Source organism: Balearica regulorum, chromosome 12, assembly GCF_011004875.1.
Source record: "Balearica regulorum gibbericeps isolate bBalReg1 chromosome 12, bBalReg1.pri, whole genome shotgun sequence".
Classification (NCBI taxonomy): domain Eukaryota; kingdom Metazoa; phylum Chordata; class Aves; order Gruiformes; family Gruidae; genus Balearica; species Balearica regulorum.
In genome coordinates, this window is record NC_046195.1 from 6,957,993 (window position 1) to 6,971,032 (window position 13,040).

General features: G+C 38.5%; 1 protein-coding gene across 6 annotated transcripts in view; it reads right to left on the reverse strand.

Moving 5' to 3' along the window:
• Positions 1-13,040, reverse strand: part of TJP1 (tight junction protein 1) — a 165,563-nt gene that overhangs the window by 42,576 nt on the left and 109,947 nt on the right. For all 6 annotated transcript variants that reach the window (XM_075765119.1, XM_075765123.1, XM_075765122.1 and 3 more), the window contains one exon: positions 3,750-3,806. In XM_075765119.1, the coding sequence (XP_075621234.1) occupies positions 3,750-3,806 (57 nt within the window). The remainder of the gene's footprint in view (positions 1-3,749; positions 3,807-13,040) is intronic.

Below are 13,040 nucleotides of genomic sequence, written 5' to 3' on the forward strand. Positions count from 1 at the left end.
TGAAGAAAGCCATATAATATATGAAGTGCACAGTTCCTCCTTAAAGTCCTTTACAGTTAAGTACATAAAAACAGAAGATCTCTCAATAAAAGATAAACTGTAGCTATCTGATAAGCTTTAACTGACCTTGAGACTGGTTCAATCTCTTAAGAGCTAAGTAGCAGTCCAGCAAGTTGGAAAGGTAGTAGAGAAAGGGAACAAAAACTCTTGGCTACAAGTTCAAGTCTCTCCTCCCCCCAAAAAGCTTCTAGTGAGTCTTTAGACAATAGTGCTGGAATTCACCAACTACTGTGTTAAAATCACACCATAGTCAGACTGCTTATATACTCTGTTCCAGATTCTGTAACATACCTGAAGCAGACAGGTAAAAAAAATTAATAAATCTGATGTTTGAACCATATCGAAGTGCCAGAACTGGTACATGTATACTGCAAATACTGAGATTAAGTATACTTGGTCCTTAATTTGTAATGACATCTCTGGAAAGTAAAGGTCATAGAAAGAAACCCTTCAAAGGAAGTGAACAAAGCTGCATTTTTCAACAACAGCTCCCTATCCAAAGTGCTCTTTTGTAAGGCTTATCTTCCAAAGTTTATATAGCATCCTGTCCCCTTTTTAAAGGGCCATTAGAAGATCAAAACATGTTCCAACATGTATTTTTTTTCAAGGCAATAACACTTCTGAACTGCCATTAGTTGGTTTCTAAATCAGCAACTGTCCCCTAGAACAATGCAGAAACACTTTTAAAATGTTTAATACCTCAGACACTGACACATTACAAAAGCTTATAAGTAGACTGCACAGATAGAATACACTATATAGTACCTGCTAATGGGGCTTTTTTGTTTTTTATTCAGAAAGAAATTGCACACAAGTGATACCTGCTTTCCTAAAATTTTATGATTACTACCAAAACTGCTTTCTGTTTTTACAGTTTTGGCTACCTTTATGGAGTCGAAAAAGAGTTAAAGGAATCCTACCCTGTCATGCACAGGAGCAATGGAATTAGAGAACAGCACAGACTTAAAGTAAAATTGTCAGTGGACAACTGGACATTGGAATTACCAACAGGACAAAAACGAGTCTCAGAACAGGAATAAATGGAATCAAGAATATTCTAAGTACCTTTGCTAACACACACACACACCACCTAACAAACTACTTGCATTTCCCCCCTATTTTTAAGGCAGCTCATTATAATAGATGTTAGTGGTCCTTACTCATTAACTAGTTTTGATCAAATACCAATTAAAAATTAAAATTAAAACCCAACTGAAATGGAAAAAAGAACTCATGGTTACATAGTTTCCCTGGGGCACCTGGAGGGACAGCAGATCTACTTGCCATTAAGCAGGTACTTGTGAAGAGATGACAGTCGATCTAGACTGACACCAACTCTGGACTTCTCTGCCTCTCCCAGGGGGACTTACTAAGGAGTTTGGTGAATCCCAAGAGCTTCACAGACGTATCAATAAAACAGGAAGCCCATAACATTAAGCTTGACTTGCATCTACCCCGTAGAAATTCAGCGTACATTAAATGTCATTAATTCCATCATTCACAGCTAGCTTACTGCCCCCAGCTAGAGCTAAAAATCAGAGGGACTTTTTAGTGTGCCTCACTAGAGAAAGCAAGTTCAGAGCTTCAAAACGGGGTTTTTTTGTGTGGCTGACAATAGATGGTCTCTAGCAGTTCTGTAGCTCAGCCAAGTGGAGCAGATAAACTCACACAGAAAATATTCCACAACCAGTCAGAGTGGCATTTCAAGTCTATTCCAATTCTATTAACTTCTAGACGTCTTTGAGGATAACTGATCTGGATGCATTTCACTCCTTCCTAAACAGTTACTAAACTGAAGTAACCTCATTCACTTGATAATCTAACACTACAAGAATATCATAAATGAAAAGCAAAATCAGAAACCCCACAAGCAGATACGCAGTTGCTCTCCCAAATCCTCTTCCCAGCGCCAAGGATAAATTCTAAGCAGCAATTTGCTTAACATTAGCACAAGAGTTGTGGTTTTGTTACTCAGCAGATGGAAAACATTGTTTGTCTTTAATTGGCTAAATTAAGGCTGTCAAAGTTATTAACAGCACATGCCATCAGCCTTCAACATCTAAAAGAGACACTTAGCTAACAAACCAGTTAAATCAGTACAGCTGGCAGAAGTCTAGCATATAAATATCATGATCAAAGATATAACCAAGTCACACACTTCTATAGTATACCAGGACTTTTGCTGCAAGTGCAAAAGGTATGATTTCTAGTTCCTACCTATTATTTCAAAATTTGTTCAAGGTAACATCATATTGCACCATTTCATTATTCCTTTGTGCACTGACTGAACTCATGATTTTCATGTTTCACTGAAGTTATTTCTCCAATTAACCAGAAAAACATCCCCTTCAAGAGAAACTAAGCTATGACCAGAAGTCTACTAGCCAACTTTGGATTGCTATAGCATTTTTTGGTTTTGAATATAAGACAGTACTGATTTAATCAGTAATATGATTAAAAAAAAAATTAAGTTTACACAGGTTCCATGATGACCGGACAGCTTCAAGAAGAAAACATAAAGGGCAATTACATATAGAAGTAATACTTCTTGCTCAAGGACTTGCTGACCTAAAAATTGTTGGAAGCTTGAAGAGTAGCCTAGATAAATATCAATACACATTTTTGGGTTTGCTTATACTTTTTTTTTTCCAATATGCAGTTGCAGTTAGAGACAGTGTACTTTGTTAGACAGCCTTCTGGTCAAACTGAGCATAACTGCTCTGTTCTTAAGAGGTCAGGTACTAAAAATGGTTATGTTGAATCAACAACATTAAATGCATTAGAATCAATAGTTAATAGGTTTGTACAGAGAACTAACATTTTTAACTGACCAGCTGATCTATTTGTACACATTTTTAGTCACAAAGGTCCATTCATGTGATCAATGCTACAATGCTACATTCTAAAATGCTTTTATTCCATGCTGAAGAATTGAAGCTAAGTGATATAACTTGCTCCCTTGAGAAAAAACCAAGAACTCTTGTGCATCTCCCTTTTGTTGGAATGAATATAGCTACTATTTGGGCCATGATTCTAGGGTCGCTTTAACACTAAGCTGCTGCCAGAAATGGCATCCCACCTTCTTCTGACTTGCCCTAAACAACTCATTCCTTATTGCCTTTCTTGTATAGCTTCACAGTACCTACATTGGAAATCAATTTAATTTAAGAATAACTCAAATAAGAGAAGAGTCAGTCTAACTGTAAAAGCTGTCTTTCTAGTCACTGATTCTTAGTGCACATTCCTTTGTGTAAGATGCACATTCTGATCACCCAAAATCATTATTTTCAGCCACTAATTTAAGAAAGTGGCAAGCAAATAAGGCAGTTTTGAATACATTTATTTATACTTAAATATGTTGTTTTATGCCCTGCAAATAAAGTTTTAAAACATCTAAGTATAGTCACAGCACAATCATTAATGAACACTTAGATTTCTAACTACTTTCAGTTACGTACAGAAGTAATCTAAAGCTTTGATTCTGGCATGGTTATTCGTAGGCAGTCTTATCTCTGAAACACAACAAATAGAGCTACTATCAAAGGGAGCTTTTACAACACCTCTAAATTTAAACAGAGGAATATGACAGTTTCCTCTTGGTTTACTTCCTGACATCTGTTTTTTCCTATTGTTTTCAAAAGCTACCAGTATCCTGCATTAGGCACACACAACCAATTGTATGAACTTACCCTGTGAAGAGTCACTGTGTGTTGTTCCCATATAGCTGTTTCTTCCATGGTTGTGCTCTATGGAGACAAAACCCAAAGATTAGACTTCACTGTCAACAGCTGTACTAAACAACTGTATAATATCACAAATAGAAACCTACACTCAAAAGTAACATTAATATTCATATTGAATAGCCACAGAGAAATACGACTAGCTCATTTGTTACACATTTCCTGTCTTTATATGTCACATCTGAACTTCCTGTGCTCCTAGGGAAGGGGGGCAGGGGAAGGAACAGGCAAAATAGATTTCTAATCATTATATATTTCAGAACTTTATATACTTCATACTTCTGTGAACACTGTCCTTTTGCTTGTTCTAGCTGTATGCAGACTACCACTAATTCACGAACATCCTGCTATAGATTACAGTACCTGACTGTATTATGCATACAGGTCACATTTAACAGACTCCAGTTTAGTGTAGGCCAATTTCTTGCAGAAATAAACAAGGTCCTCTCTAAGGGAACTAGATTAAACAGTAACATTATAACAACATTTACATACCTGCATTTCTGCCTAAAAGAGCAGAACTTGCACTACTTAATGTGCCACAAGCAAGCAAGCATTTGGAAAGGGGAAGCTGGCACAAAGGGGGAAAAACTAGCAGAGCCAAAGGCTTAAAAACAGGCAGAAAGGCAGCAGGAAATACACAGCTAACAGCATGAAGTCTGCTACCCTGCTGCTGTATTTCCTACCTTTCTCAGTGTTTTGCTCCATACCCTCCCCTCTCATAAGCAATCCACTAAAGAACAGAATCAGAATACAAACATTTCTGAAACAAGTTAAGGGTAAAGGAGATTTTCAAAAAAACAACACTCCCATATTGCAGTTACTGTAACTCAGCCACTACAACAAAAGTACTCCTAACTTTTAATCCAGTCCTGTATTTAACAGAGAACAGCAGCAGGAGTGTTTACTCTCACAATCAATAGCTCTGAAAACTTTATCCAATTTCATAACACCAGAATTTGCAACTAAAGTGAGTTTAAAAGTGAGTTGTTGTTCTCATGACCCAAAGAGCTGTGGGGGTTTTTCCTCCACATTTTGTACTCTAATTTAAATGGTTAGGATGGGCTACATTACTGCTCATTTCTCTTTCAGGGTTCACTTCTCCTGAAAGTGTTGGTGCAACTTAATTGGGATATATTTCAAACAACGTTTTCCCCCTCCATTGAGTACCAAATGTTGCCCCTTTGCATTACAAATTGATTCAGCTCTACCCTAGAATTAGATTACTTCTCTCCAGCTTTTTGAAAGTAGACCAAATAAACATTAAAACAGTAACAATTTACACAAAGCCATCTTTGAAACAAAACAGAATGTTTTGCTTGCTAAACCGTTAATGAATACTGATTTTCTTCCCTATTTCTGATGCTCTCATTCTGTCTTAGTTTTGGCAAGAGTTTTTCAAGCTAAACATCTCATCAACAAGTGAAGAATTATCTCTGCAAGTAAACTGCTAGAAGAAAAAGCCTTAAGTAGCTCCTGTTCAGAAAAAGGTGCAACAGGAATCCAATAAAGGACTGCAACAGTCACAATTCTCATTTTAATTGAAATAGGCTGTCTCGTTTCTACCTGCATAGGGTTAGACCAATTATCAAAGAAGTTAACCTAACTGGCTCATTTATTGCATTTGTCCTGACAACGCCACATGGGCACAAAACTCCATCAGCAGTCCGAGGCCCTTCTGCACAGCAGTTTGAGCTACTTGGCTAACAAGGCACCAGATTTCAATGGCTCCAAGTTCCCAGGCCTCACTGTTGGAGCTCACTACACAGAGCATGGTGCAAACACACCAATAGTTCTGGATATGGCAAAGACTAATAAATCCCAGTTTAACCAGCTAAGCACTGCTCCCACTGGATCTAGGAGAACTGGCAATCCCAGAGTCAGAGCAGGATAAAATAACAAAAGATGGCTAAGCAATGACTAAGAAAAATGGAAATGACCCACATAAGATGCTTCTGAGAACTGTGAGAAGACTTACTACCTCTCAAAAACAAAGACAAACCCTGAAAAAGCCACCCACGTAAACTCATCAGCCTTTCTAAAACCGGTCAGGGTATGTTCAATCTGCTGACTAGAGCTGCCATTTTTTATGCCTTTTTCCTTTCTGTAGAAGCTCAGTCTTTCCACTTTCTTTGCTTGTTCTCCATTTTCTTGCTCACACTATCTCTTCTACTCATCTGTTGCTATCACCTCCCCTAGATTTTACTAATACATTCATTTCAAATTCACAAGACTTGGAAACATCAAATATCCATTAGTTAGACAGCAAACCAAGTAGTATGTTATTCTCATTCTTTCTGCATGCCCAAACAGTCCAATCAAGAACAGTGAAAACAGTTCAAAGGCAGCCTGAGGTGAGTTGTTGGCTTTGACACAAACTGCTTACATGAGTTAGTTTGTCACCTGTAAAGAACTGCATTCACTCACAAAAGACTGAGAAGTTTGATGGAGACCTGTGAAGGTTCTTGCCCTACTAAACACTGACAACTGAGGCAGAAGAACTGGCTTGTGCTACCATCAGTTGAGGTCCCTGCTGTGATGCTGCTCTTAGACCACACTCAGTGTTCTATTTTTCATGCAACATTTGAATTTCAGGGATCTTGTAAGGACTTAATGCAAGTCTCTAGAAATAGCAAACATTGCTTGTAACTAAGGGGTGGGGGCAGACAGTGTAGGTCTGCAGCAATGGTGCCAGCCCTACCGACTGCTGCTGCCAAGCTTGGTACCCCAAATTATGTTACCCACCACTCATTTAGGGGAAATCATGATGACTCAGCAGGAACTGAGAAATGCATACAGCCTAATACCCCAAAACTAGGAATACATGAGAATACTAAGATGCAACAGTAGGGTTAGGGTAACTTAACAGACACCATTAAGTATCTTTGAAATGCAAGTGGACAATGACAGCATTTGTTTGAACTTTGCTAACTCCAGATACTTTGTCTATAATACATGCAGAGAACCATAGGTAATAAGAATAAAAAGAATAGGAAGAGAACGATAGTATCACCACTTCAGTGTTGGAAAAGAGATTTTATGCTTATCCTTTATTAAAATGAGGAGTTGAGCTTAAGTTCATCTTAAACACCCTTATACAATAAGTAGCATTCCCATTTCTGTATATGGCAAGTGGATGTCTTTGTGGGTGGGGTTGTTTTATCATTATTATTTAAAGGATAAAGCCATATGCGAAGTTGCAATTGATCAATACAGAAGTAATGCAACGTATCATTTGCTCGGAATCTTAGAGGTATCAAGTCCTGTTCAACTTCATCTTTGAAATTGCCCTGAGATATAAACACAAAGTAAACACCTTTCCAGAAAGTTCCCTTTGTGGGCTACAAGGGTCCTTCAAACAACAACAAATATTCTTTTGTTCACCTTCTCACCACATCTTTCCTGCTTCTCAAAGGCTGGGGTTTTCATTTTGCTTCAAGAACATGCCTTTTCTCATACCACCTACCTTCACACATGCATCTGGGCAAATATGCACGAGACTGAATTTCCCCAAAGGATTAATTCTGTACTTACGCATCAAGATTTTTCCTTCAAGCATTGTGAAGGGGGAAAAAAAAGCCTTGCTAGCTACCAGTTTGAGCAATGCTGTCATGTTTGCAAATAGTACTGCTCAGTTTACTGCGGTTGGAAAAGCTGTTAGCAGCAGTACTGGAGCCACCCATGGGCTTGAGAAGGCAATTCAAGTTCACATTTGGAAAGATTCAAACAGCCACAGAAGGTAGGTTTTTATACCTGAACTAATGCAAGGTTCGTGAGGTAAAGTTTCTTACAGGATAACAGTCACTTCTTTAGACTTCTACACCTAGAGGAAGAGCTCAGGCTAAGGCCAAAGCTCCTACATATTCCTACAAAGCCAGAATAGTTTCCCAATGCTTCTTTGCAAGTCTAAGGGGACTTACTAGAGGAATTATCTTTCTTGTTTTAACCGAACTGCTTTTCATAAGAAGTGTGTCAAGAATGACAAGTTAGATTTTATGATCAAGTTTTGACACGAGGTCAAAGGAGTTTTTAATCCCTTTATTTCTTAGTAAAATGCAACAGTATTGTCTGATGACCAAGCAATAAGCACTAAACATCTACTGTTAAACATTGCCACACAATTTTCACTAAGGACCATGATGATATTACATTTTCAGGGAAAATCATGTTTAGGTATCTACCTTGGAACAGGCAGATTTTCAGATTTTCCTCTGGTCAATACAAGAATAACCTACCATGGGATACAATATAGTACATTCAGCATCTTTACAAACCTGGTTTTGTGGATCAGCATTAACAGCTGTCCTGCAGACAAAATGAAGCAACTACTTCTGCTACCTCAGGGGGCATATTGTTTCTATTCTCCACAAAACACAATAGAGAAGAAAGCTATCTGTGACAGATCCAAGTCCCTGCTCTAACCCTTTCAACCACAGCAAGTGAACTACAAGAAACTGAATGACCAGATCACACACTCAACCATAGAAAGAACACTATCTTTGCTCCAAGCTTGCAGCCTGATGTTACAGCTTTAGCATATACCTTACTTAAAAAAAGAAAAAGAAAAAACCCACAACAAAAAACAGCATCTAAAACATTCCCAATTGTCCAGATAAAATCATAACAATCTTAAGAAATAGTTTTCTTATTCAAGACATGAAAAAAAAAGAGAAGAGAAAGAAGAACTGGTGTGGGGCTCTATGAAAAGAGGGGAAGAAGTTTATATTTAGAGTCAGTCTCTTCAGAAGGACACACCAGACATTCATACACCTTAGCTATCTTGCTGTGTTTCTATTTGGCTTCTGAAATTAATTCTCGATTATTCTTGGGGAAGTCCACTTCAGCAGTAGGATGCTATTGAACTTCAAAGTTTTAAAGGTTAAATGCAGAATCAATACATTTTGATTGCACTTGTGGGAACAAGAATTAAAAGTGCTTATCGTAACAATTAGCATTTGCAATTGTTACCCAACAAACCTGCAGAAATTCTTGTGTCTAGAGGGTGATATCTATCATTCACTTAAAAAAAAAAAATCAAAGTCAATATCCAAAACAAACAGCTTCCTGAGGAAGTTCAGAAAAGAAAACTGAATGTTGCTCAGCGAGCCCAGAGCAGGGAATGAAGAGGTCACTTCCCTACACACAGCATCTTTCAGCACACAGCTGCAGCAGTATGCTGTTTCCAACACTGACCAGGAAGACTTCCTACAGACACTCATCTTTGCCTAATTAAGCTACAGCCACCTTAAATTCCAAGAGATTCCTCTCCAGTTATCTTATCACAAAAGCCTTTAGCTGACTGAAAAAATAATTAACAGTTGTTCCCCTGCAATTAGCACAATGAGGATAGAATCCTATTATCAGCTGATTTTATCAACTGAAAGGAGAGCTTTGTCTTACAGAGTCTCTATAAAAGATATGCAATGCACCACATCTGCTCTACAGAGTACCTTAGAGATATTTGAGGTATTTCAAATACTGGAAGCCAACTACTAGAGCAAGTGTAACCAAAGAGGAGGGTACTCAGAGGCAGGATAAACACAGCAAACTGCACACTGCTAGAGTTCGCTGTTTGCGCTCAGAGCTATGGTACCTATGTACTAGACTTTGCAAGCAGCCTATATCCTTGGTTTTTACTTGATCATCACTCTTTGCAAGGAGAAAGACTGTTTCCCCAAATGTATTTTTGAGAAAAGTCTCAAGAGGTCAGACAGAGCAGCTCTGGGTCCGCTGCAGACACAAACAACATGCACCTGATGCTATTTGATTACCTCTAACACAGCAATGCTAAGCTGAGGAGAAAAACACCCACTAAAGCATTCTCTTGCAAGATCTGTATAAAAAAAATTTCTCATTCATCACTGAAGCTGAGAAGTCAGTCTTTAGTCTCACGTTCTGTCTGAAGGCACATCCACAGAAGTGACATCAACCATCTATTTTGGGAACAGAAATACCAACTTTATTCTCTCAAGCAGATGTACTAAACACCTAAAAGCAATGTGCTTCCCCCCCCCCGCCCCTTTTTCATACATTGGGTCCCAAACTCTAGTCAAGAGTTCCACTCCTCCCAAACACTTGTCTATATTCAACAGGCCACCTCATGAAAAGCCTCTATTAGGAAAGATACCATTATTAAAGCTTGTCTTCAGATGACAATGTGCAATCCAAGTTAAAAAAAGACATACAGAATTCTCAACACTGCATGTTAATAAAATGAACTTAATTTTACTTAGATCAGTCTAGAAGGCCAAACTCTCTACTACAATAGTACATACCTACTGCCTGGAAAACAGAAGTCATCTTTACATCATGAATAGTAACCTTGAGAATAAGAACTAGGACTAAATTATATATATTTTTAATAATAGTTAGGCTGTTTCACCATTCCACTCAATTCTATGCTTCCACAACCACATGCCAATGCATGGGATACTACCTTACTAAATACAATTTCCACTGCTTCATATTCTAAAATTCTATATTGCTATAATTTGAACACATAGATACTGAATATATCTAAAAACATCCCTTCTGCTAGTTTTCCCCATGAAAAGTTGTGCAAGACATTTTTCTCTTCAAACTAAAAAAGGCAAAAAAAAAGCACTCAGTATTTAACTTATCCCATTTAATATCCAGCTACTTTTTTAGCATGATTCACTTTTCGAGAATGGCCCCTCAAGTCCAAGCCTCACACATCACAGACAGTGTTCTGATCTCCCAAGGTCATAAAACCTTTTTGTTGCTGCTGCTGTTCAATGCAAAAAATGGTAGACCTTCCTTCCAAAAGAGCCCTAAACAAGAACAGTATGCAGAAGTTTGGGGAGATACTGCATTTTAGTGAAGTAATTACACACTGAATTATAGATCCAGTTAAATCTGAGTATTTACAGAAGTGTTCATGATACAGACCTAGTGAATACCATTATCCCTGAATGGCAGAAGGCTGACACTCAGGAATAAGAAGGCAAAACAAACCAGAATGTAAGACCCAAATGCAGATACATCTCAAATGATCTTGAGTCAAGTTACTTCAGATGAAGAGTACCACTCAAACACCCTGGTAACAGTATCAGCCAACAGCTAAGCAAAGCTTACTAGCTTCATGATCTCTAAGGCGTGGGAAAACAGTGCTTTACAATCTGGGATCCTTGTCTGTTTTGCTTCTTTCCACTTTGCTTTCCAGCTGGCAGTGAAATCATGTAGGATCACAAACTCCAAAGCACTGGCAAGCAGCATTTCACAGATCACTACTCCAGGCCAGTATGCGAGTACAACGGAACCAAAAATCACAACAGAACAGAAAGCCTAAAAAGCAAAGTGGTGAGCCACATTTCTCCCCGCCCCCCGGCAATGTTACCAAAGGGAAGGCACAGATAGCTTGCACTTTGCTTTTGGTTTTAAGTAATTTCTCTACCATACTGACCTAGGCCAGTATTATTAGGACAAAGATTCCCAAATTAGAGTACAGTTCTTAACATGTAATTGAAAGTATTTATTTAAAGATCAACTTTAGCTCAGATCTGATTTTTTTCAAATCATTTCACAACCAAGATCTTCAAGAAACTCAATGTGATATTTTAATTCTTTAAATCTCAGGATGCAACTTGAAAAGCACTTCTTTCAGCACAAGTAACTGCTTAAGCAGCACACACTGCCCTCCTAGTAGTTTCCATCCTCAAAACCACTCCTCTCCCTCATTTTACACTTGTGCAAGTGTTACACTTATGTACATGGTCATTTCTACTTCTATCAGTTCCCCACCAGTTCATTTCAACTCTGCTGACAGCAGCTGCCAGTGGCAGAGTTTTGTAAGCCAGCCCTGTTAACAAAAGCTCAAACTACAGCCTCACATGAAAGTAAAATAAGCTATCCTGAAGTATACAAGCGAAGCTCATTAAGTGTACACAGCTGTGACCATAGTTTCACAGCAAATTACAAAACTTGGAATGGGAAATTCCAATCAGATATTACCTGGTTGGTTGGTTTGTTTTAAAACCACTGGAGTGGTCAAATGGTGGTGCAGGCTGCCCAGGGAGGCTATGGAATCTCCATCCTTGAAGGTGTTCAAGACTCAGCTGGACAAGATCCCAGGCAACCTGCTGTAACCGAGCCTGCTTTAAGCATGGGGCAGGACTAGATGATCTCCAGAGCTCCCTTCTGACCTCACTGTTCTGCAATTATTCTATAAACCAGTTTTACTGAGAACTGCTTTGAGCAGAGGGTTGGACTAGCTGATTTGCAGAGTGCCTTCCACGTTTAATTACTCTGTGATTCTATAGTCACATTTCCAGCACATTCCTGAAACCAAATCCAATCATCCAACTGCAGACACAGTCTACATGTAAGAGCCTACTGCTCTTACACACAGCTCAGTGTTACTGCTTTATCACTCAGTTAAGAACATTAGTTGGCATTCTTCCAGGTTGGTTCTTCCCTTGGGGGAGGAGGAGAGCACAGTATCAGTACCACAACCAAAATCATACTGTATTAGTTTTAGATAAGAAAACTAAATCAGGCTTATGTACCTGACCACTGCTTTTTAACTAAAAAAAAAAATAAAAAAAATACAAAGCCAAAATGCACAGAGGTGTAAGATATGGCCACCAAAAAACTACCAACATGAAGTTAGACATCAGAGCAGCAATCAAACCATTCAGACACCCCACTTTCAAGCTCTTGCTCTCTCCCTGTCAGAGTCTTCTCTAGAATATTCAACTCCCTCTCTAGTACTTTATCTCTTCCATGCTTCCTTGTCAGAGTCTGCTGAACATGCTGCAGAACTTCCCAAAGAGCTCTTATTTCTTCTTCTTACTCTTTTTGCTCACCTTGAGCCTTGGTCTCTCATTCCCTCTCATGCAAGGCTTCTTCCAGGAGCTTCTCTTGCTCTCTGTGATGTCTTACCTTGTTTCTAATCCAGAAAATCAAAATCTAGTTATCAAGCACTGCACCGTGTCAGTATTAGATCATTATTCTCTGAAGATGTGTCGAACAAGAGCCTCAGGATAGGTAACAGTGTCCCACTAAGACAGAGTAGGGTTGTTTTTCCCAAGATACTACTCAAAGCTTTCAAATATCAATCAGACCAAATATACATTTAAAAGCCTTACATGACAGTCCAAATTACAGGTGCAGAATTATGGCCTTACCGTCTTCCAGCTTGACAATAAAAACAACAGCACACATACGTTAATTTCTTCTTAAAATGTTCAGGGGTGATTTGGAGGCATTGTTTGTTTCATT